Genomic DNA, 26,930 nt, shown 5'->3' with positions numbered 1-26,930 from the left:
TAAGGTTATGGCCCCTGGTTGTAGACTCCTTTCTCTCTATCCACCCGATAAATTCCTTTCAAAAACCTCGATCAAATCACCCCTTAACCTTCTATATTCCAGGAAATACAAGCCTGGTTTATGTAATCTCTCCTCATAATCTAAGCCTTGGAGCCCTGGTAACATTCTGGTGAATCTGCGCTGCACTCGCTCGAAGGCCAATATATCCTTTCTAAGGTGCGGTGCCCAGAACTGTACACATTATTCCAGATGTGGTCTAACCAGGGTTTTGTATAGCTGTAGTAAAACTTCCTCCCCTTTATATTCTTGCCCTCTAATTATAAAGGCTAACATTCCATTAGCCATTTTGGTAATTTTTGTGCCTGACCACTACATTTTAGTGATCTGTGTACACGGACCCCTAAATCTCCTTGGACCTCCATTACTAGATTTTCACCCTTTAAAAAATACTCGGATCTGTCCTTTTTTGGTCCAAAATGGGTGATCTCACACCTACCTGCATTGAAATCCGTCTGCCACAGTTTTGCCCACTCACAATCCGATTAAGTCTAGATTTTTCTGTAAAATAATTGCATCCACTTTCTCCCTGTTTATTTCCCACACTTTGCACATTGCTAATTAAGATCAAATTTCATTGGTTTTTTTGGTTGTTGACGACTTACATTTGACCAAGGCATATTGCCTTAAATTGGAACTAAAAATAATATATTACTGATATCACCAGTAATAGATTGATACAAAATTTTGATGATGATGCTTTGATTTTGACAGACTGCTGGTGATGAATTGGAGGCCGTGAGAAAGCACCTTAATGAGCGACAATCCCAAATAACCTTAATGGAAGAACAACTCCTTGAATTTCAAGTGAGTCTAATGTGTACCTACATTTGAGAATAGAAATCAGTTGTGCAAGATTTTCAGTTTGGTGAATATGCTCAATAATCTACTTGCATTTTATCCCTTCTTAATATTTGCAATTGTTTTGTTGACACATTTATTTAAAAGGACCTCAACTGTAAATTGTCAGATCAGTTGGAACAAAAAGCACAAGTAATTGTGGATTCACAATTATTCAGAAACGAAAAGGAGGAGAAGCTAAAGTCCCTCGCAGAAAACCTCATCAGGTATGACTGTTTAAAACATAGCAGAAGACTTAATCTCAGTCTGTTTCTTTTCATAGAATCTTAAATGGATACAGCACAAAAGGAGGCCATTCGGCCCATTGTGCCTGTGCGGGCTCTTTCAAAGAGCTATCCAATTAGTCCCGCACCCCTGCTCTTTCCCCATAGCCCTGCAAAATTTTCCACTTCAAGTATTTATCCAATTTCCTTTAGAAAGTTAATATTGAATCTGCTTCCACCACCCTTTCAGGCAGCACATTCCAAAACGCTGCATAAATTTTTTTTCCCTCATGTCGCCTCTGGTTCTTTTGCCAGTTACCCAATGAAGGGGTGATTTGATTGAGGTTTTTGAAAGGAATTTATAGGGTGGATAGAGAGAAAGGAGTCTACAACTAGGGGCCATAACCTTAGAGCATAGAAAATAGGAGCAGGAGTAGGCCATTCGGCCCTTCGAGCCTGCTCCGCCATTCAATATGATCATTGCTGATCCTCTATCTCAATACCATATTCCTGCTCTCTCCCCATATCCCTTAATGCCTTTTGTGTCTAGGAATCTATCTAGCTCCTTCTTAAATATATTAAGTGACTTGGCCTCCACAGCCTTCTGTGGTAGAGAATTCTACAGGTTCACCACCCTCTGAGTGAAGAAATTTCTCCTCATCTCAGTCCTAAATGTCCTACCCCGTATCCTGAGACTGTGACCCCTTGTTCTGGACCCCCCAGCCAGGGGAAACATCCTCCCTGCATCCAGTCTGTCTAGCCCTGTCAGAATTTAAATGTCTCAATAAGATCCCCTCTCATTCTTCCAAACTCGAGTGAATACAGGCCAAGTCGACCCACTCTCTCCTCATACGACAGTCCTGCCTTCCCAGGGATCAGTCTGGTGAACCTTTGCTGCATTCCCTCTATGGCAAGTATATCCTTTCTTAGGTAAGGAGACCAAAACTGCACACAATACTGCAGGTGTGGTCTCACCAAGGCCCTGTATAACTGCAGTAAGACATCCTTGCTCCAATACTGAAATCCTCTTGCAATGAAGGCCAACATACCATTTGCCTTCCTAACTGCTTGCTGCACCTGCATGTTTGCTTCCAGTGACTGGTGTACAAGGACACCCAGGTCCCTTTGTACATCAACATTCCCCAATCTATCTCCATTTAAATAATACTCTGCCTTTCTGTTTTTCCTTCTGAAGTAGATAACTTCACATTTATCTACATTATTCTGCATCTGCCATGTATTTGCCCACTCACTCAACTTGTCTAAATCACCATGAAGCCTCTTTGCATCCTCCTCACAACTCACGATCCCACCTAGTTTTGTGTTGCCCAAGCACCGATCCCTGCGGTGCCCCACTAGTCACTGCCTGCCACCCCGAAAAAGACCCATTTATTCCTACTCTCTGTTTCCTGTCTGTTAACCAATTTTCAGTCCATGCTAGTATATTACCACCAATCCCATGTGCTTAAATTTTACACACTAACCTCTTATGTGGGACTTTATCAAAGGCCTTCTGAAAATCCAAATAAACCACATCCACTGGTTCTCCCCTATATATTCTACCAGTTACATCCTCAAAAAACTCAAATAGGTTTGTCAAACATGATTTCCCTTTCATAAATCCATGTTGACTTTGTCTAATCCTGCTGATATTTTCTAAGTGTCCTGTTATCACATCCTTTGTAACTCTAGCATTTTTCCTACTACTGATGTTAGGCTAACCAGTCTGTAGTTCCCTGTTTTTTCTCTCCCTCCTTTTTAAATAGTGGGGTTACATTTGCCACCCTCCAATCTGCAGGAACTGTTGCAGAATCTATAGAATTTTGGAAGATGACAATTAATGCATCCACTATTTCCATGGCTACCTCTTTTAGTACTCTGGGATGCAGATTATCAGGCCCTGGGGATTTATTGGCTTTCAGTCCCATTAATTTCTCCAGCACTATTTTTTTACTAATACTAATTTCCTTTAATTCCTCCTTCTCACTCGTCCCTTGGTTCCCGAGCATTTCTGGGAAGTTATTTGTGTCCTTTTCCGTGAAGACAGAACCAAAGTATTTGTTTAATTGCTTTGCCATTTCCCTGTTCCCATAGAACCATAGAAAAGATATAGCACAGAAGGGGCCATTCGGCCCATCGTGTCCGTGCCGGTTCAAAGAACAACCAGGTGCCCATTCTAATCCCACTTTCCAGCACCCGGTCCGTAGCCCTGCAGCTTACAGCACTTTAGGTGCAGGTCCAGGTACTTTTTAAAAGAGTTGAGGGTCCCTGCCTCTACCACCAATTCGGGCAGTGAATTCCATACACCTACCACCCTCTGGGTAAAAAAGTTTATCCTCATGTCCCCTCTAATCCTTCCACCAATCAGCTTAAATCTATGTCCTCTAGTTCTTGAACTCTCCGCTAGGGGAAACTGGTACTTCCTGTCTACTCTATCTGGGCCCCTCATACTTTTGTACACCTCAATCAAGTCTCCCCTCAGCCTCCTCTGCTCCAAGGAAAACAACCCCAGCCTATCCAATCTCTCCTCGTAGCTGCAATTTTCAAGCCCTGGCAACATTCTTTTAAATCTTCTCTGCACTCTCTCCAGAGCAATTATGTCCTTCCTGTAATGTGGTGACCAGAACTACGCACAATACTCCAGCTGTGGCCTTACCAGCGTTTGATACAGTTCCATCATTACATCCCTGCTTTTAGAACATAAGAACATAAGAAATTGGAGCAGGAGTAGGCCAATCGGCCCCTCGAGCCTGCTCCGCCATTCAATAAGATCATGGCTGATCTGATCCCAACCACAAATCTAAAGAACACAAGAAGTCGGAGCAGGACCCGGCCACATAGCCCCTGGGCCCTCTCCGCCACCCACAGGGCATTGACCGATCCGAACTCAGCTTCATGTCCAATTTGTATTCTATACCTCGACTAATAACGGATAGAATTCTGTATGCCTTCTTCACAAATTTATTTACCTGTACTGCCACCTTCAAGGACCTGTGCACATGCACTCCAAGGTCTCTCACTTCCTCTACCCCTCTCAATATATTCCCGTTTACTGCGTATTCCCTTTTACTGTTTGCCTTCCCTAAGTGCATTACCTCACACTTCTCCGGGTTGAACTCCATTTGCCACTTTTCCGCCCACTCCACCACTTCTTGGAGTCTACAGCTATCCTCTTCACTATCAACTACACGGCTAATTTTTGTGTCTTCTGCGAATTTGCCAATCATGCCCCCTACATTCAAGTCCAAATCATTAATACATACCACAAACAGCAAGGGACCCAACACTGAGCCCTGTGGCACATCACTGGAAACGGATTTCCATTTGCAAAGACATCCATCGACTTTTACCCTTTGTTTCCTGCTATTGAGCCAATTTTGGATCCAATTCATCACATTTCCCTGTAACCCATGGGCTTTTACCTTTCTGACCAGTCTGCCATGTGGGACCTTGTCAAATGCCTTACTAAAATCCGTGTAGACAACATCCACTGCACTACCCTCATCAATCCTCCCTGTCACTTCCCCAAAAACTTCAAACAGATTTGTAAGGCATGACCTTCCCTGAACAAATCCAAGCTGACTATCCCTGATTAAACCATGCCTTTCCAAGTGACAGTTTATCCTATCTCTCAGTATTGATTGTAATAGTTTGTCCACCACTGAGGTAAGACTGACCAGCCTATAATTGTTCGGCCTTTCCCTCGTACCCTTTTTGAACAATGATACTACGTTTGCAGTCCTCTGGTACCTCCCCTGTATCTAGTGAGGATTGGAAAATGATTATAAAATCCCCATTATAAATTCTCCCGTTTCTGACTGTAAGGCGCCTACATTTGTCTTCACTAATTGTTATACATACTTGTAGAAGCTTTTACAGTCCACTTTTATGTTCCTTGCCAGTTTACTCTCATACTCTATTTTTCCCCTCTTAATCAATCTCTTGGTCCTTTTTTGCTGAATTCTAAACTGCTCCCAATCCTCAGGCTTGTTACTTTTTTGGCAACTTTATATGACTCCTCTTTGGATCTAATACTATCCTTAATTTCTTTTGTTAGCCATGGTTGGGCCGCATTTCCTTCTGTGTTTTTGCGCCAGAAAGGAATGTATAATTGTTGCAATTCATGCATTCGTTCCTTAAACATTAGCCTTTGTCTATCCACAGTCATGCCTTTTAATGAAGCTTCCCAATCTATCGTAGCCAACTCACTCCTCATACCTTCGTAGTTTCCTTTGTTCGGATTGGACTACTTCACTTTCCATCTTAATGAAGAATTCTATCATGTTATGGTCACTCTTCCCTAAAGGACCCCGCACAACAAGATTATTAATTAACCCTTTCTCATTGCACAATACCCAATCTAGGATAGCCTGTTCCCTGGTTGGCTCCTCAACGTACTGGTCTAACAAAACCATCTCATGCATAGTACAGGAATTCATCCTCCACAGTATTATTGCTAATTTGGTTTGGCCAGTCTATATGCAGATTGAAGTCAGCCATGATTACTGTAGTACCCTTGTTACATGCATCTCTAATTTCCTGTTTGATCCCATCCCCTACATTATCACTACTGTTTGGAGGCCTATAGACAACTCCCACCAGTGTTTTCTGCCCCTTGGTGCTCCATCCAGACTGATTCTACATCGTGATTTTCTGAGCCATTATCCTTTCTCACTATTGCTCTGATTTCATCCTTTACTAACAACGCCACCCCACCTCCTTTTCCTTTTTGCCTGTCCTTCCTAAATATCGAATACCCTTGGATATTCAGCTCCCAGCCTTGGTCACCCTGCAGCCATGTCTCTGTAATTGCTATTATATCAAATCCGTTTACATCTGTTTGCACTGTTAATTCATCTACCTTATTACGAATGCTTCGTGCATTCAGATACAATGCCTTTAGATTTGTCTTTTTAACATTTTTAGACATCTTAATATTTTTTTGTACTATTTTAAAGCCCTTTCTACCTCCCTAGTTATTCGATTTGCCAGAACTCTGGTCCCAGCATGGTTCAGGTGAAGTCCGTCCCAATGGAACAGCTCCCTCTTTCCCCAGTACTGGTGCCAGTGCCCCATTAATCGAAACCCACTTCTCCCACACCAATCTGTGAGCCACGCATTCATCTCCCTGATCCTATTGACCCTTTGCCAATTTGCTCGTGGCTCAGGTAATCAGAGATTATTACCTTTGTGGTTCTGCTTTTTAATTTAGTCCCTATCTGCTCAAACTCCCTCAGCAGAACCTTTTTATTTGTCCTACCTATGTCGTTGGTACCTACATGGAACACAAGAACTGGATCCTCCCCCTCCCACTCCAAGCTCTTCTCCAGCCCGGAGGAGATGTCCTTAACCCTGGCACCGGGTAGGCAACATCGCCTTCGGGACTCATGCTCCTGGCTGCAGAGAACAGTGACTATCCCCCTAACTATACTGTCACCCACTACAACCACCTTCCTTTTTACTCCCCCCACTTGAACGGCTTCCTGTACCACGGTGCCGTGGTCAGTTTGCTCTTCCTCCCCGCAGTTCCCGAGGGCTGCAAGAACCTCGTATCTATTGGACAAGTGCAGGGACTGAGGCTCCTGCAATACTACCTCCTGGATCCCCGTACCTGCCTCACTCGCAGTCACACCCTCCTGTCCCTGACCACGTGTCAATTCTAAAGTATTTAATCTAAGAGACGTGGCTGCCTCCTGGAGCAAAAGGTCCAAGTAGCTTTCTCCCTCCCTGATGTCTCGCAATGTCCGCAGCTTATACTCCAGCTCCTCAACTCAGAGCCGAAGTTCCTCGAGCTGCAGACATTTACTGCAGATGTCGTCGCCCTGGACAAAACTGTCCACAAACTTCCACATACTGCAGCAGCAACACATCTCCTGTTCTCCCATTATTTTATTTATTTAACTAATTAATTTAGTGTTAATCAAATTATTTACCTCATTTAATTAGATTAATTAAATTAAGTTTAGTTTTTAAAATTTAGTTATATGCTCTATGTTAACTTAAAGCTCAGCCCACAGTCACTACCAATCATTTACCTGCCTCACCTGTGACGTCACACTGCAGTTTTCTCCTGTTGCAAGTCTGCTGCTTTTATTCCCCACTCTGGGTCTGCTGCTGCTTTTATTCCCGTTCTCGGTCTGCTGCTGCTTTTATTCCCCGCTCTCGGTCATCTGCTGCTCAGGTCCGCCGTCGCTCTGTAGAAAAAGTTAGGAAAAGCAAGGCAAAGCAGCACCTCCTTCCCCCACTTCACCGAACTCCCACACTTACCAACCTCTCAAGCTGTTCACTCTGTGCCCGCTGCACTTCTGCCACTGGAAACAGTTTATCCTTATTTACTTAATGAAAACCCTTCTTGATTTTAAACACTTCTATCAAATCTCCCCTTAACCTTCTCTGCTCCAAGGAGAACAACCCCAGATTCTCCAGTCTCTCCGTGTAACTGAAGTCCCTCATCCCTGGTACCATTCAAGTAAATCTCCTTTGCACCCCCCCTAAGACCTTGACATCCTTCCTAAAGTGTGGTACCCAGAATTGAACACAATACTCCAGCTGAGGCCTAACCAGTGTTTCATAAAGGTTTAGTATAACTTTCTCGCTTTTGTACTCTATGCCTCTATTTATAAAGCCAAGGATCCTGTTTGCCTTTTTTAACAGCCTTCTCAACTTGTCCTGTCACCTTTTGTGTATGTGCATCCCCAGACCTCTTTTCTCCTGCATCCCCTTTAAAATTGTACCATTTAGTTTAAATTGCCTCTCCTCATTCTTCCTACCAAAATTCACACTTTTCTGTGTTAAATTTCATCTGCCATGTGTCTGTCCATGTCCTAAAGTCTGCTACTATCCTCCTCACTGTTTACTACATTTCGAGTTTCTTGTCATCGTAAAAAACTTTGAAATTATCCCCTGTATACCTAACAACAGCAACAACAACTTGCATTTATATAGTGCCTTTAACATTGTAAAATGACCCAAGGTGCTTCACAGGAGCGATTATCAAACAAAATTTGACACTTAGCCACATAAGGAGATATTAGGACAGGTGACCAAAAGCTTGGTCAAAGAGGTAGGTTTTAAGGTGCGTCTTTAAGGAGGAGAGAGAAGTAGAGAGGTTTAGGGAAGTAATTCCAGAGCTTAGGGTCTAGACAGCTGAAGGTATGGCCGCCAATGGTGGGGAGATGAAAATCAGGTAATCAATTTCATGATATCTGCAGAAGAACTGCCTGGGACGGCTAATAAATCTCTAGCGTAAGCAGTTACTGTATTATTCATTCTACCTTTACAAGAATTTAAATTGCATTTAGTCGTGTTGGAAGTGAGCATCAGTTTGGTTTTGAATGCTATTTAATGCATCGGACACCCTCAGGCTTCATAAAGTTACTGTTGCAGTTTGCAGTTGACTTACTGAAATGTCTTTTTCAATAGTACTCAGCAGGAGTTGGAAGCTGTAAAAAAGCAGCTGGAAGAGTATAAACAACACCTGGAGAAGACGCAAGCAGAGACGGAGAGGAATGAACAAAAACTTCTGGCTGAAGTAGACGACTTGAACAGAACCAAAGAGTTTCTGGAAGAGCGCTTAATTGAACTTATTAAGTATGATGCAACAATCAATGAATATTTTTTCTTTCCAGTACTTAACTACTATTTGAAATATTGATTTGATAAGGTGCTTAAGGCCTAATAATCTCTTGATTATTACTATTTTTCTTAATTCATTTAACTTACATGTACAGTCGGGATTTACTGTTTTTCATGGAAAGAAGTGACATATCTAGGGACACTACAAAAATTGTGCCCAGAGTTTTGCTCAGTTAATTATCCTCCTTTTTCCATCATATGTCAGACATCATTCTGAACTTTATCCTTAGTTGTTTTTCTCTTATCAGCACCAGTATTATCAGTTCTCGATGTGTTTTATAATTTTCCAGATTTCACTGTAGAGTAAATTACTGTAACATATAGCCCTGTAGTTGTCCTGTAAAGTTTATTTTTAAAGCTTGTATTATCTTGTTGAACTTTTAGTGAAGTGTCAGTTTGAAAATTTGCCAACTGCTTCCCAGGTAAGTGAAGGACTGGAAAAGACTGCAGTCTAATTGACTGGCACCAAAAATGAATATCTCTGTCACTCACTTCCTCTGATCGCTATCTAAATCTCCCTTAAGATTTTCCACATTATCTGCCTCCCTGAGCAGTCTATTCTTCATATTAACCACCCTCTGCATAAAGTAGTTAAATCTAAACTCTGCACCTTGTCTCTTCTAAGCTTGAGCTCAAATCCTCTGGTTCTAGAGTTTGTGCCAATCTCAAACATATTATTGGGGTCATTTTATCTGTTCTCTTAAGATGCTTGAATAGTTTTGCACTGAGCCTTCTCTTCCCCAGAGTAAGCAATTCTATTGTCATAGATCAGGTGCCTTCGACAGTTTAGTGCTCCTTTTCTACATTCCCTCCCAGTGCCTTTTCAGCCAATATACAATTTGCTGCTGTTCACACCTTTTGTGTTGGTCAACTGAGGCCTGCCTTGGGCTGTTCTGTTCCAGAGGAGGATAGTGATAGACTTCAAGAGGATATAGACAGGCTGGTGGAATGGACAGACACATGGCAGATGAAATTTAAGAAACAGAGAAATGTGAAGTGATACATTTTGGTAGGAGGAACGAGGAGAGGCAATATAAACTAAAGGGTACAGTTCTAAAAGGTGTGCAGGAACCAAGAGACCTGGGTGTATATGTGCACAAATCGTCGTAGATGGCAGGGCAGGTTGAGAAAGTGGTTAAAAAAGCATACGGGATCCTGGGCTTTATAAATAGAGGCATAGAGTGCAAAAGCCAGGAAGTTATGATGAACCTTTATAAAACACTGGTTTGGCCACAACTGGAGTATTGTGTCCAGTTCTGGGCACCGCTCTTTAGGAAGGATGTGAAGGCCTTAGAGAGGGTGCAGAAGAGATTTAGTGGAATGGTTCCAGGGATGAGGGACTTTAGTTATGTGGATAGACTGGAGAAGCTGGGGTTGTCCTTAGAGCAGAGAAGTTTGAGAGGAGATTTGATAGAGGTGTTCAAAATTATGAAGGGTCTAGACAGAGTAAGATAGAAAGAAACCGTTCCCATTGGCAGAAGGGTCAAGAACCAGAGGGCATAGATTTAAGGTGATTGGCAAAAGAAGCAAAGGTGACATGAGGAAAAACTTTTTTACACAACTAGTGGTTATGATCTGGAATGCACTGCCCGAGGGGGTGTTGGAGGCAGATTCAATCATGGCTTTTGAAAGGGAACTGGATAAGTACTTGAAGGGAAAAAAATTTGCAGGGCCACGGGGAAAGGGCGGGGGAGTGGGACTGGCTGGATTGCTCTTGCATAGAGCCGGCATGGACCCGACGGGCCGAATGGCCTCCTTCCGTGCTGCAACCTTTCTATGATTCTATGATAAGATGACCTGTCTTTTGGAGTCCTCAGAAATAGCCCTGGAAAGACACACCCTGGAAACAACCATGGTAATAACCTTCCGTGCTAGCGGATCAGGTATTAGAGTTGCATGTAATCACTCCCAACACCAATTCCAAGATTTAGCAGCTGTTCCATTACTAGGTAACAATGGCATCAACTGATGTCCAGGCACTGTGGACCCACAATACAACTCCTAGTACTGCTGAGCCAGCACTGGTGGAAACTCCAGTAAGGGAACTATAAGCATGTAGTTTTTGAGTGAGTGAGACCTTGTCTTATGGGATGTTTTAGTTAGAGTGATGGACAGGGTGGGGTGCTCCCTAAACCCAAAATTCAGGCAAGTGATTCTCTTGGGACAGTTCAAGTGTATGAGAACAGGTAAACAAGTACTTAATTGTAACTTTGCATTGTTTGAATTTTATAGCGGTAGTGTAGTGGTTATGTTACTGAACTAGTCATTCAGAAAGTGAGTTCAAATCCCACCATGGCAGTTTGAGAATTTGAATACAGTTTTAAAAAAAATGTCTGGAAATAACAATAAAGCTGGTATCAGTAAAAGTGACCATGAAAGCAGTAGGATTGTTGTAAAAACCCAACTGGTTCACGGATGTCCTTCAGGAAAGGAAACCTGTTGTCCTTACCTGGTCTGGCCTATACATGACCCCAGTTCCACACCAACGTGGCTAACTCTTAACTGCTCTCTGAAGAGGCCTAGCAAGCTACTCGGTAGTATCAAAACCGATGGTGTGCCTTCACCACACAGACTGCAGAAGTTCAAGAAGTAGACCCACCACCGCCTTCTCATGGCAACTCGGGATGGGCAGTAAATGGCGGCCTTGCCAGTGATGCCCACGTTGTGAGAATGAATTTTTAAAAAAAAATAATCAGAGATTCAGGAAAATGTTGGAAAAGCATCAGCTCAAAAAGCATTGGCCCTGAATTTTTGAGGAGTTTCTACCCATCTGTCCTTCTCTTGCCAGAACATCAGCAGAAGACTGAGAGAACCCCCAGAAAAATGGGGCTTCTCTGGGGTTTCTCTGTGGAATTTCAGGGCCATAATGTTCCATACTTAAGAAAAGACATACTTGCTCTCGAGGCAGTACAAAGAAGGTTCACTCGGTTAATCCCGGGGATGAGGGGGTGGACATATGAGGAGAGGTTGAGTAGATTGGGACTCTACTCATTGGAGTTCAGAAGAATGAGAGGCGATCTTATTGAAACATATAAGATTGTGAAGGGGCTTGATCGGGTGGATGCGGTAAGGATGTTCCCAAGGATGGGTGAAACTAGAACTAGGGGGCATAATCTTAGAATAAGGGGCTGCTCTTTCAAAACTGAGATGAGGAGAAACTTCTTCACTCAGAGGGTAGTAGGTCTGTGGAATTTGCTGCCCCAGGAAGCTGTGGAAGCTATATCGTTAAATAAATTTAAAACAGAAATAGACAGTTACCTAGAAGTAAAGGGAATTAGGGGTTACGGGGAGCGGGCAGGAAATTGGACATGAATTTAGATTTGAGGTTAGGATCAGATCAGCCATGATCTTATTGAATGGCGGAGCAGGCTCGAGGGGCCGATTGGCCTACTCCTGCTCCGATTTCTTATGTCCTTATAGCCACAAGCTTCAGGCCACCTGTATACTGCTGATGTTTTTTTGGAGAGGGGGACGAGGTGGAAACAAGCAGTTGCTTCCAAGGTAACAGCCTGGTGAGTTGAGGCTATGTGACCAATGAAGTAATCTGATACCTGAGCTGTTAATCATCAGCTAGCCTGACTCATTAATAAGACATATGTAGGTTGGGTCTTACCGAGCTGTCCCCAACTTATGGCGCCTCAGGTGAGTGGGATGTGTTCCTGCGGGGAAAGGCTACCCAACCCAGATTAGGCAAATGGAAATTCAGCTCACGGATTTCTCAATAGTTTGGTTTGGAGATTCAGGCCATCTGAGTTTGAGGACCCGAGGAGTAAAATTTATTCAAAGCATTTAGTTAAAAACTGGAAATAACCTGGAATTTGAAGTCAGCTTATGGGAATTAGAAAGCAGTGATTTGTGACAAAGTGTTCTAACCCTGAAACCTGTGGCTGAAATGCTCAAGGGAACGAAAACAATTACAGTGATTGCTGGCTGAATACAGCATCAAAATCTTTATAAAAATGTGTGATAACCCCTCAGCTGTTTCTGAAAAATTCCAAAATGAATCTTTGTGATATCCAATGTGGACATTGCACTTAACAAACCAACCTATGAAATTTGGTGATTCAGCACAGTAGATGAAGCTGATTGTCCTTCATTGGTGATGTGAGGTACTACAATGCCGCTTGCTGATTCTTGTAGTCTTGCTGCTGATTTCATTGGGCACTGAGGCTGTGCCACAATGGAGGGTGAATGATCACAATGACCAAGTCATACATTTTCTTAAAGGGACAATGCCTTGGTGATCTGGTGACATTGGGCAATTTCTACTGTACGTGGAGATTGAATTTTTTGCGAACAATGAGGAAGAGCCTACGTATGCTGCAGTTTTATTTTCTCTTCCCCCCCCCCCCCCCCCACCACCTGCTGATAAGTCTGCACACCCTGTCCAAGTAGACTGTGAGACTCCCTGCACCTAGGCCTCTTCAGTATTGTCAAGGCTGGAGGATACGCACCAGCCAACAATAGTCTGAAGTGATTCATCCATTTATCACAGCTCTCCTTCCTCGACTGAGGGAACACACCTTGTCGGAGTTACAGGCATCCTTCCAGTTCATGTTGAAGTGCTAGTACCAATTTGATATGTGGTCAAAAAGTATATCTATAGAGTGCAGAATGAAGAGCTCTGTGGTACTTAATTTTGAGAAAAAACACTTTTACAGTTGTGTGGTAATCTGCTTCTTATTAAGAAGCAGCTATTGAACCAATGCCAGGAGGACATTGGCCATGCACTCATACATTTGGTGATAAGTTGTACTGCTCACCGTGCTGTTTGGGAGGAGTTCCTGGTATCTGCTGTATACATAGCACAACCTGAAACCTGTTCTCGTCCATTGTCGTTAAAACTTATATTCCTGAGACCAGGTTTCAAATTTTCCCTATTCCAGGTGGGGTCTTATACAGCAAAAGCTTCTTATGGTTCAGTCTTCTTGTACTTCAACCCAATACATTACTTTTATTGCAGCTAAGCACTGGCCCATTGGTTTCAATGTCTTGTTCACAACCTAAATCTCTTTATTGATACTGAGTTTTCATGCTGGCAGTAGAGACCTATCATTACCAGTGATGAGGGTCATCAGATAGTGCTGCCCAAACTGTCTCTGTTTCTTAACTGTTAAATTGATCATGAGAATCCTGCTTAGTTTATTAAGGATCTGTTTTGTCTGTAGTACTGTGTTGCTGGCCACTTTGGAAAATAGTCTCAACCTGTCTGTGTTTGAAGGTGCACGCGTGTGTCTATGTGAGGAAGATTAACTAAACAGTCAAGAAGATAGTGTATTTGAAGATAGTGTATTTGAAGAAGTCTCAACTAATATAGAATCACAGAATCTTACAGCACAGCACAGAAGGAGGCCATTTGGCCCACTGTGCCTCTTTGAAAGAGCTATTCAATTAGCCCCACTCCCCTGTTCTTTCCCAGCAATTTATAAAGCCAAGGATCGCTTATGCTTTTTTAACAGCCTTCTCAACTTGTCCTGCCACCTAGAAAGATTTCTGTACGCAAACCCCCAGGTCTCTCTGTTCCTGCACCCCCTTTAAAATTGTACCATTTAGTTTATATTGCCTCTCCTCATTCTTCCTTCCAAAATGTATCACTTCACACTTACCTGCATTAAATTTCATCTGCCATGTTTCTGCCCATTTCACCAATCTGTCCATGTGCTCCTGAAGTCTGCTATTATCCACCTCACTGTTTACCACTTTCCAGATTTTGTGTCATCTGCAAACTTTGAAATTATGCCCTGTACACCCAAGTCCAGGATATCAATATATATCAAAAAGAGCAGTGGTCCTAATACCGACCCTGGGGAGCACTACTGTATACTTCCCTCCAATCTGAAAAACAACCGTTCACCACTACTCTCTGCTTCTGTCCCTTAGCCAATTTTATATCCACACTGCCACTGACCCTTTAATCCCATGGGCTTTAATTTTGCTAACAAGTCTATTATGTGGTACTTTATCAAATGCCTTTTGAAAGACCACATATACAACATCAACCCTCTCCGTTACTTCATCAAAGAACTCAATCAAATTAGTTAAACATGATTTGCCTTTAACAAATCCATGCTGGCTGTCATTGATTAACCCATGTTTTTCCATGTGACAATTAATTTTGTCCTGGATTATTGCTTCTAAAAGTTTCCCCACCACCGACGTTAGGCTGACTGGCCTGTAGTTACCTGGTTTATCCCTCTCCCCTTTTTTGAACAGGGCTATAACATCTGCAACCCTTCAGTCCTCTGGCACCACTCCCATATCTAAGCAGGATTGGAAGATTGTGGCCAGAGCCTCCGCGATTTCCACCATTCCCTCAGCAACCTAGGATACCTCCCATCCGGACCGGGTGGCTTTTCTACTTTTAGTGCTGCCAACCTTTTAAATACCACTTTATCTATTTTTATCGTATCCAATTTCTCTACTACCTCCTTCTTTACTGTGACACTGATAGCATCCTCTTCTCTAGTGAAGACAGATGCAGAATACTCCATCAGTACCTCTGGATCCATAGGAAGATACACTTCCTTAATTGGCCCCATCCTTCCTTTGACTATCCTTTTACTCTTTATATGTTTACAAAAGACTTCAGTGTTCCCTTTTATGTTACCCGCTAATCTTTTCTCATACACTCTCTTTGCCCCTCATATTTCCTTTTTCAGTTCTTCTCTGCACTTTCTGTATTCAGCCTGGTTCTCTACTGTATTATGAATCTGACATTTATCATAAGACTCCTTTTTCAGTTTCGTTTTAATCTCTATGTTGAAAGCTCTGAGTATTTGTTAGTGGGGAGGAAATCACCTCTTCTGAGGGCTGTGTATTTCGTGTCCCAAACTCTGATAGGATAATAGGGTAAAATATCAAACGTTTTTTAAACTGCATGGAGGCAGGATGTTTTTGCATTTAATTGAAAGCCCTATTGTAGTTTAATTGGTGATTTCCAATTTTAAAGCAGTGAAAAATCAAAGTAATATGTTCAAATTTCATTCTGAAATACATATTACTTCGAACTCGCACATTTTTTGTGCTGCTTCATTACGATACCCACATTTGTGATATTCATGTTTCAATGCGGTGTGATTCCTGCATTGCTGATACCTGCATTACAATATTTACAGTGATACCCATATAAAAAAAACATATTAGTAGTACACACATTAATGATATCTTCATTCCCAACATAATATCCACATTACACTACTCACATTAGCGATATCCACAGTTTATTGTTCATAAATATATTTTGCAAACTGTTTATTTATTTGTTTTTAATTATTTCTTAGAGATAAGGATGCCCTGTGGCAAAAATCTGATGCACTGGAATTTGAGCAAAAGCTTCGCACAGAAGCCCGATGGCTTGGGGACAGGGAAGTTAACTACTGTCTGGATTGCCAAAGTCAATTTACATGGTGGCTACGTCGGCATCACTGCAGGTATGTCTGTAAAATGTAAATGAGATGTAAAATTTAATTTGGGAACTTTCAGTGGCTCAGGACAAAATACTGCTTGGGATTTTTCTGCTTTTATGCTCAACGACCTGTGATTTTTCCACCCATTCACTTTAGTGGGCGGAAAATCGTGGGCTGGCGAGTGCAGAAGTGGGAAACTCTGACTACTGTTGTTAGACTAGATTGTCGACCCATTTACTATGAATGCGTGGAAAATCTAGCCCAAGTTACGTTCTCCGGAGCCCACATAATTCCAGCTGCGTTACGAAAGCTCCTTCTCCCAAGTAGAAGGAAAAGGCCATTCGGCAATTTCTCATTTATATCATGAACTGCTGCATTTGTTTACATAATAACAGTGACTGCATCCATTCTCAGATGGTTTTTATGGATTTACAAAGGCTTTTTATAAAATCCCAGTAGAAAAAAAGCTTGCATTTTGTGGGATTTTATAATATTCAAATAATGCTATTATTTTAAATGAGAGGGAAATTGTAGAGAAAATAACTTTTAGTATAAAGTACTCCACACATTTGTTTAATTAAAATTATAATTATTTTCTTGTAAGGTAACTTTTGCTTTTATATGGATAACCATATTAGTGATACCCACATCACAATTCTTATGTTAGTCATACCCAAATTGCAACATCCTCATTACAGTGTTCACATCAGTAATATACTCATTACAATACCCTTAGTGACATATTGGTTACAATACGCACCCCCCCACATTTGTAAAGCCCATGTCAGTGATATTCACATCATATCAGTGACACCCAGATCAGTGGTACTCACATGACAATACTTGCATGACAATAAAACCTTTACAATACCCACATCAATGGTACCCATGTCACAGTATCCATGCTGTTGGTACCTACATCACAATACCTTCATCAGTGATTCTTGCATCAGTAACGGTATTCACATCACAGCACCCACATCAGTGCCACTCACATGACAATGCCTACATCATAATACCCTTATTAGTAATATTCTCATTACTATACCTGCATTATCGATACCCATATTATCAAATTGACTTAGAGGTAGCATCCTTGCCTCTGAGTCAGAATATCCACACCAGAAATTGATCACGTAATCTAGGCTGACACCTCAGTGCAGTACTGAGGGAATGCTGCATTGTTGGAGGTATCATCCTTTGGATGGGCTGCATGTGGATGCTCAGGTGCATGTAAAAGGTCCCATAGCACTACTTGAAGAAGAGCAAGGGAGTTCTCCCAATAACTTAGCCAATATCTATCACTCAACCATTGTTATTAAAACAGATTATCTGGTCATTTGCTATCTGTGGGACCTTGCTTTGTGCAAATTGTCTGCCATATTTGCCTACATAACAATAGTGATTACACATGAAAAGTAATTCATTGGCTGTGAAGCTCTTTGGGTCATCTTGAGGACATGAAAGGCATTATGTATATGCAATATCTTTATTTCCTTCCTTACCTTTCCTTTCATGTTCTTCCTTCTTCCTTCTTCCCTGTGTTCCAATATCTGCGTTACCGATGTCTGCATCACAATACTTGTAACCAAATATATACATTGTAACAGTCACCTTATAATACCCAAATTAGTAATAACTGTGAGTACCTGCATGATTGATGCATATTGTAGTCAGACCTGCATTACTGGTATCCACATCAGTGGTACCCACATTAGTAACACCCTCAATACAGTAACTATTACTGATACCCATTTCAATAGGACCCACATTAATGATACCCATATGATAATACTCGCATGAGTAATACCCACATCACCATGACCACATCAGTGATACTGCCATCACAAAATCCATATTACACCTATTACCTTCATTACAGTAACTAAGAAAGAAAGACATATTTGCATTTTTGTTCTTCTTTGAATGTGCCATGGGATCGCTTACATCCACCTGAGAGGGCAGATATGACATCAGCTTAACATCTCCTCCAAAAGACCAGATCATTGATGGTGCAGAAATTGAACGTTTAAAACTGAGGTTGATAGATTTTTGTTGGCCAAGGGTATTAAGGGTTAAGGAACCAAGGCGGGTAGATGGAGTTAAGATACAGATCAGCCATGATCTAATTTAATAGTGGAACAGGCTCGAGGGGCTGAGTGGCCTACTCCTGTTCCTATGTTCCCTCAGTACTGCTCTTAAGGGTCAGCCTGGATTATGTGCTCAAAACTATGAGTGGGGCTTGAACCCACAACCTTCTGACTCAGAGGTGAGTGCTACCACTGAGCCAAGTTGGTATGTTAGAGTCTCCTTTACCTAGAGGCACATGAGGCAGCCCATTCCTTCCACTGCTATCTGTCCAGAACAAGATACTTGACTCCATTGGAGTATCGTGCCTTACAGCCACCAGATCATGATTATCCACAGTTGAATTTTTCTATTTGCAAGTCTGTAACAGACTCGACCTGTCTCCCAGTTGTTTCCATAATGAAAGGCATATTTACATGGACAGATCGTTAGCCTGAGTCACAACCCCCTACCAGGAGGACCGGTAGATTGCCTTTGGTCTGGCTCCAAGACCTGCCTGGCTTTAGTGGCCCGATCAGGAGTTATACTCGCACCAGCTTAACTCTCAGGATCATAGGAGCACACAAGCGTTCCCACCACATCAGGGTACAGTCTCTAGTGAAGGGCTGAGCCAAGGTTCAGACCTGTATTACTGATGCCCACATTGGTGATACCCATATCTGAATACTCCTATTAGCAATAACAACATCATTGATACCCATATGACAACACACACATTAGTGATAACATTGTCACCATGCCACCACATCACAATACCCATATCAGTGATCTCAGCATCACATAATCCTCGTTGGAGTAACCCTATTACTGACGCCCACTTCAGAATGCCCATATTAGTAATACCTATACCACAATACCATCTCATTGTTACCCACATATAACAGTGCCCACCTCAGTCATTTCCACATCAGTGATATGCATCTCACAACACCCAGATCAAAATACACACATTACAATACCCAAGCAAATGATAGCCACCGCACAATACCCACATTAGTGCTACACGCCTTACATATCCATATTACGATACCTACAACACAATACACACATTAGTAATACCCACGTAACAGATACCTGCATCAGTATACCCACATCACTATATCCACCATACTACTGATACCTACATTAGTGATGCTTATTTCAGTGATACTTCACAATACCTACCTCAGAATACCCATATTAGTGATTACCCACATCGTAAAACCCAGGTTATAAATAATCTCTACATTAGTAATATACACATTAGAAATACAATTGCAATATGCACACGGGTGGTAACTATATTGGTGATGCCTACATAACAAGCCCACATTAGTGATGCCCACATTATGATAATTGCATTGCAAAGGTCGCATTAGAAACATTACTACACCCCCGTTATTGATACCTGCATTATTGATACTTGCATTATGAAATCCTCATTTGTGATGCCCCATTACTAAAACTTCCAATTATGATACCCACATTAGTGAGACCATGCCGCAATATCCATAGTAGTGATAACCACTTCAGTGATATCTACATCAGTGACACCTACATAGTGCATATTTGTATTTGAGACATCCACATCATGACATCCACATCCCCACATCAGTTACACCCACGACACAATAGCCATGTCCCAGTACCCACATCAGTGACACGCTTATCAAGATATCCGTGTCATGACCTATGTAACAACACCAACGTTAGTGATATGCACATTAGAACACACAGATTACAATACTCCAAACATAGTAATACCCACATCGTACTACCCATGTTATAATATCCAAAGGACAATGCTCTCGTTAGTGTTCCCATGTCACAATGACCGCATCACAGTACACACATTGGTGATACCCATGCCCTCATTATTGATGACCATATTATACCTACATTACAAAAGCCACATTAATGATAACTCAGATTACAAACTTTAATTTGCAAGGATTTGATTGCCGATTTAAAAACCTGGGTTTTTCTTTGGTGTTTTGGTCTTTATTTTTAGGGAGCAAATCAAGGGCAAAATTTAAAGCCCAAAGAAATTAGGATAAATTCATAGAATATTAGTAAAAATCAATTTTTATTTTGAATATCGCTAAAATGTGGTATTGAGGAAGTAAAAGTGTGCACCAATGTAGAGGAGTTTCTGTGGTCATAAAGTATGTTAGCAGTGAAATACATTTCTAATATTTGTGAATGGACTGTGCACTGCAAAATGTTCAATGCTGAGATGTTATGCTTGAAGTGGCACATCACCAGCATTGTACCGTGAAGCACAAATATTTTAAAGTCTGACTGAAATATAAAATAGCTGATGCTAAAACTTTAATTTTGCATTTTGTGTTTTGACTGTTATACTGCAATCATTGTATGCAAACTATCCATTTTGTCAACAACATAGCTGTAGTCATTATCAAGGCTCTTCTGATATACTTCATCTTCTATATTTTGCTTCAGAGCTTATTGTTCCACAGAATAATAGCTCTTAATGAACAAATCATGATGCACAATTTCAATCCTTTATGTTTTATCTCCATTCCAAACAATAAATGCTCTTACTTTGCTTAACTGGATGTTGATCAGTGATGTACTTCAGACTTGTGCTTGGGCGGCCAATGATCAGCATGTTTATTAAGTGTGTGAATGTATTACATTTTGTCGCAATGAATCTATTATTGGCCCCACAGGTCAGGTGTGGTAGGCATGAGTCTACATTTAAACTGTCTCTCAAACTCTTCTAAGTGCTTAAATAACTTGCATCAAGTTACCTCCCTTCCAAAGTTAGGGTCTTGGGATACCCACACATTGCACTGGTGACATCATCACAGACGTTACACACAGAGTGTCATCACTGCAGTGTGTGTGACGATGTCACTAACTCTCTACTTGCACATCTTGGGATCCACTAGGACCACAGAGAACTTGTTTATCTGCAGGTCAAAATCGGGTAGAAATTGGTTTTTACTGTTTCAACATCCTGGGAATTTATCAGTGGAGATTGAATTAAAAAACACAATTTTCAAGGTCTGTAATTACCAGTGACACCTGCATTACTGATATCCCCATTAGTTATACTCCACATTACAGTCAGTGTCATTAGTGACACCTCATTACTGATATCCCCATTAGTTATACTCACATTACAGTCAGCATCATTAGTGACACCTCATTACTGATATCCCCATTAGTTATACTCACATTACAGTCAGCGTCATTAGTGACACCTCATTACTGATATCCCCATTAGTTATACTCACATTACAGTCAGCGTCATTGATGACATCTGCATTACTGATATCCCCATTAGTTATACTCCACATTACAGTCAGCGTCATTAGTGACACCTGCATTACTGATATCCCCATTAGTTATACTCACATTACAGTCAGCGTCATTAGTGACACCTGCATTACTGATATCCCCATTAGTTATACTCACATTACAGTCAGCGTCATTAGTGACACCTGCATTACTGATATCCCCATTAGTTATACTCACATTACAGTCAGCGTCATTAGTGACACCTGCATTACTGATATCCCCATTAGTTATACTCCACATTACAGTCAGCGTCATTAGTGACACCTCATTACTGATATCCCCATTAGTTATACTCACATTACAGTCAGCGTCATTAGTGACACCTCATTACTGATATCTCCATTAGTTATACTCACATTACAGTCAGCGTCATTAGTGACACCTCATTACTGATATCCCCATTAGTTATACTCACATTACAGTCAGCGTCATTGATGACATCTGCATTACTGATATCCCCATTACCAATGCCAACATCAGTGATACTCACATCTGAAATTCACGTTAATAATACATATGTTACAGTAGCTGTAACAGAAAAACCACATCAGTAATACCCACCTACGATGCATATATTAGTGATACACACAGCAGTGATATCCTTGTTAAACTAGTTACATTACAAGACCAATCCTTGTGCTAACCACATTACTGATTATAATACCCATATTAGTGACACCACATTACTGATACCCAGATTATAATACCTGTATTAGTGACACCACATTACTGATACCCAGATTATAATACCCATATTAGTGACGCCACACAACCAATACCCAGATTATAATACCTGTATTAGTGACACCACATTACTGATACCCAGATTATAATACTCATATTAGTGACACCACATTACTGATACCCAGATTATATTACCAATGTTACAATACACAAATTACAATACTCATATTAATGATCCCCACATTTGTGACTGAGGAGAAATGTCAGAATCCTGCCTTACTCATGTGATTCAAGCTCAACAAAGTAACAAAGATTCAAGTAACAAAGAACTTGTTACTAAGTAAGCTATTCTAACCTTGTACAGATCATTGGTAAAACCATATTTATAATTTTATATGCAGTTTAGTATCTTCAAAGGAACAGAGTTCAGATAAGAGCAACAAAGGCGATTGTGAACTTTACATTCTATGTGATGAGGCAAGTTATGAAATTAAATTTGATATATGTGGTAAATTGTGGGCTAGCACTAGAAAAATGACTGTGAAAGCTGCTGGATGAACGTTAAAACCCAATTGGTTCACTGGTGTCTTTCAGGGCAGGGAATCTACCACCTCTCGCCAGTGTAACTACATCAGGCTCCAGTCCTACAATATGTGATTGACTGTTAATGTTCTTTGTGTTAATTGTATCCTTGTGATTTATATCAATTAGTGTTAATTGTGTTCAGGTGGTGGGTATCAATTGGGGACTCTCCTGTATCCATTTATAGGAGGGAGCTTATCTAGGGGGTGCACAATGTGTAAGGGTGATCTCTGAGAATAAAGGAAGCAACTGAAGACTAGGCTCAAATAGTCTCTCCTTCACCACCTGGCTATCTGACTTTTTACACTCTGAAGTGGTTAGCAAGCCAATCAGTTGTAAAACAACTGCTATCAGACACATTAGATGGACCTATCAGCAACGACCCAGACCTCGTATCAGGACAATACTTGGGCAGACCTAACCCAGTCAACTCTGCATGGTCCTCCTCACTAACATCTAGGGACTGGTGCCCAAGTTGGTAGAGCTGTTACACAGATTAGTCAAGTAACAGCCTGACAAGTCGTACTTACAGAGTCATATCTATCAGCCAACATCCTAGACTCCTTTATTACTATTCTGGGTATTTCTTCTCCCACTGGCCATATAGTCCCACCAGAGGTGTAGACACGTTGATATACAGTCAGTTGGGCATGGCTCTGGAAGTCCTCAAAATGAACCCTGGGTTCCATGAACGCTCATGACTTTGGGGTTAACCAAAGCCCAAGAAATCTTCCGAGTACTATCTCTGGCCCCCTCTCAACTGTTGAAATGGTGTTCAAACTCCACTCGGAGGAAGCACCGAGGGAGACCGGGTGGCGGACTTCGGTGTTCACCACCAAGAGAGGCTCGGTAGTCAGACAAAGCTGACCGAGCCCTGAAAACCCTGTCAGGTGATAAGGGAACTAAAAAGGGGGTAACCTACTTGACCCAATCCTCACCAGCCTACCTGTTGCAGAGACATATGTCCAGGATAGCATTGGTAGGAGTCACCACCACAGGGTCCTTATGAAGACAATCTCTTGTCTTCATAATGAGGACGCTCTGCATCGTGTGGTGTGGTGCTATTGCTCTGCTAAGTGGGATAGACTAAGGACAGATCTAGCAGCTTAGAAGTGGGCATCCATGAGGAGCTGTGGGTGATCAGCAGCAGCAGAATTGTTCACAGTCTAACCGCATGGCCTGGTACATTCCTCACCCTTGACTATAGACAAAACTAAGCTGTCCTACAACCAATAATCAAAGCTCTGTGGCCCTACCACATTGTTTACTACTATTCCCAACAATCAGGCAACTAATGGGAAGAGGAGGCTTCATGAACATCCCCTCCTCAACCATGGCAGAGCTCAGCACGTGTGTAAGGGCTGAAGTGTGTGCAAGAGTCTTCAGCCAAAAGTGCTAAGTGGATGATCCTACTCAGCCTTCCATCATTTAGCTGATGATTGGGATAAGGTGGATATGGCAGTAATTGACCAGGGCGAAAATTGGCCTGTCTTGCTTCTTGTGGATAGACTATGCCTGGGCAATTTTCCACATTGTTGGCCAGTGTCATTGCTGCAATGGAATAGTTTGGTTAAGGGAGCAGCTAGGTCTGTCGCAAAGGTCTTCAGTACTACAGCCAGGACTCTCCTGCTAAGGTCCTCACCATCATAAATGTCGGTGACATTAAGAAGCGGCTGAGTGCACTGGGCACATGTTATAGGCTCTGACAGTGTCCTAGCCAATCATTAGATGTATGTCCAAGCTTACAGATGACACTATGTTAGGTGGCACAGTAAGTTGTGTAGACGGAAACAGGAAGTTACAAAGGGACATAAGCAGATTAAGTGAGTGGGAAAAACTCTCAGATGGTGTCCATGTACACAAATTACTAAAAGCCAGTGCACAGAATGTTGAGAGGTGATCTAATCGAGTTTTTTTTTAAATGATGAAAGGATTTGATGGGATGCATATTTCCTCCGGTGGATTGGAATCCAGAACCAGGGGGCGTAATCATAAAATCAGAGCTAGGCCATTTAAGAATGAAATCAAGAAGGACTTTTTCACACAAAGTGTAGTAGAAATCTGGAACCCTCTCCCTCAAAAGGCTGTGGAATGCTGGGTCAGTTGTAATTTTCAAGATTGAAATTAATAGATTTTTGTTAGGTAAGGGTATCAAGGGATATGGAACAAAGGCGGGTGGTTGGAGTTGAGGTACAGATCTGATGATTGGGACAAGCCATGGTCTAACTAGTAGAACAGGCTTGGGGGGCTGAACGGCCTACTCCTGTTCCTGTGTGTGATTGGAGCTGCCACGGGGTATTGGCCACATTTTCCAGTGTTATCGGAAAGCAATGTGAAGACGGGATGTGAACCCCCCCTTGCACCATATCTGCTTCCCAAGCTCCACATCCCTCATGTGGTCTATCCTCTCCTTTGCTATGTCTTGCTCACCTATCACATCCCTTGTCCTTGTCCCTGACCCTGCTTCTGAGCTCCATTCCCCTTTCTTTCATTGTCTCTCCTCACCTTCATTGCACCTTTCCCCTTTCATCACCTTCAGACCCCCCCTCCCAGCAGCAAGCCCCACTGGTCCCTTGACCCTTTAACAGTCCCACCTCACACCTTAATACCCCCTTCACTCCCTAACATGCCGCACTCTCCCCATTGCCTGACCTCTTCACCCCCACTGTTTCTCATCCTCGTATCCCCCTCTACCTCCTTGCCTCCCCTGTGCACTCCTAACATGGCCCTGTGCCCCCTTGATCCTTAATATTCCATACATTTTAAGCAGTGGGACACATGTGAAGGGGACTTCAGTGCTGAAGCCCAGGCCTGAAAGGCTCAGAGCAGGCTGTGGGCTGGGGAGGGGATGATACCAGTTGAGAGCAGGCAGAAGCCACAGTAGCTGCCAGGTGAGATGGATCAGCTGAGAACGGGGCTGGGGAGCAGTGGAGAAAAGGCAGGAGGAATCCAATGCTAAAAGTCCACCAGGGAGCGAACAAAAACAGGCAGGGAGGAGGCTGCTGCTTGGTGGCCTTTGGAATGAGCCTCCCCATTACTTTGGGATGAAATGTTGCACATAAAATGTAAGTTGCAAGTGCCCCATGGAGCCTGAGTGTCTTTTGCTGGAGCTAAATTCCTTACATTATGCAATTCAGTTTCTACCCAGATCGCAGCGCCTTTATATGATTGGTTTCTGATTAAAGGACAATGCTCCACAGACAGATTTCAACTAAAGTTAAAGTCTGCTTGTCCAGATGCATGTATTACATTTTAAACCTGCTGGCTTAACCTAGTAGATATTTTTACATCAGCTAATTCACAGACAGCCACTCTATCTGGTTCATGAAGAACCTAAACCTAATGTGGAGTGCCTTTGGTTTCCATTTTCTCTCCAATGAAGAGATTGCAGTCTCCATTTTCATCCTAGTTCATTATCAAACTAAAGACAAAAATTCTGATATTTTTCATGCATTAATCCAGATAACATGATAGTCAAACAACTCTTTTTAAGGTTGTTACTTATTTAGCATCTATTCTACATATGTACTACTCTGGATAAAAATCCTGCTAATCTCAGTTGTTACTTGAAGCTTTAATTCCATATTGAATTTGAATAAGTGGCAGGAATAAGTAGGACTCTCTTTTGGGAGCGATTTTCAGTTCCTGAACAGCATTCATCACTCTCTTAGGACCAACTGGCCCATGTTCAATCCTATTGACCTTTTTAATACAATTTCCTTTTGAATATTTATCTCCAGTAGTGGCTCTTCCACATCCTCCTCACTCTTATAGTCCTACTGTTGCCTTCTGTAAAAACCAATGCAAATAGTTGCTAAGCATCTCCACCATTACCTCACACTCAAGTTCAAGATGGCCCCTTTATTTCTAAATGGTCCCATCCCTTCTTAGACTGTCATTTTTCTTCTTATGTGCTTAATAAAAGCCTTTGGTATTTCATAGAATCATACAGCGCCAAAGGAGGTCATTCGGTCCATCATGCCTGTGCCGGCTTTTTGAAAGAGCTATCCAATTAGTCCCACTCCCCTGCTCTTTCCCCATAGCTCTGTAAATTTTTCCCCTTCAAGTATTTACCCAATTCCCTTTTGAAAGTTGTTATTAAACCTGC

The 26,930-nt window shown here is 41.9% G+C and overlaps 2 protein-coding genes across 2 annotated transcripts in view; one reads left to right on the top strand and one right to left on the bottom strand.

The window, feature by feature from the left end:
* Positions 1-26,930, top strand: part of fyco1a (FYVE and coiled-coil domain autophagy adaptor 1a) — a 314,197-nt gene that overhangs the window by 79,406 nt on the left and 207,861 nt on the right. The window contains exons 8-11 of the mRNA XM_067995711.1: positions 772-864; positions 1,006-1,124; positions 8,544-8,711; positions 16,037-16,186. Coding sequence (XP_067851812.1) covers positions 772-864; positions 1,006-1,124; positions 8,544-8,711; positions 16,037-16,186 — 530 coding nt within the window. The remainder of the gene's footprint in view (positions 1-771; positions 865-1,005; positions 1,125-8,543; positions 8,712-16,036; positions 16,187-26,930) is intronic.
* LOC137334924 (C-C chemokine receptor type 3-like) overlaps positions 1-26,930 on the bottom strand; it is a 195,570-nt gene that overhangs the window by 138,695 nt on the left and 29,945 nt on the right. The window lies entirely within an intron of this gene.

This window comes from Heptranchias perlo, chromosome 2 (genome assembly GCF_035084215.1).
Source record: "Heptranchias perlo isolate sHepPer1 chromosome 2, sHepPer1.hap1, whole genome shotgun sequence".
NCBI classification, from domain to species: domain Eukaryota; kingdom Metazoa; phylum Chordata; class Chondrichthyes; order Hexanchiformes; family Hexanchidae; genus Heptranchias; species Heptranchias perlo.
This window is presented reverse-complemented; position numbering and strand designations above follow the sequence as displayed.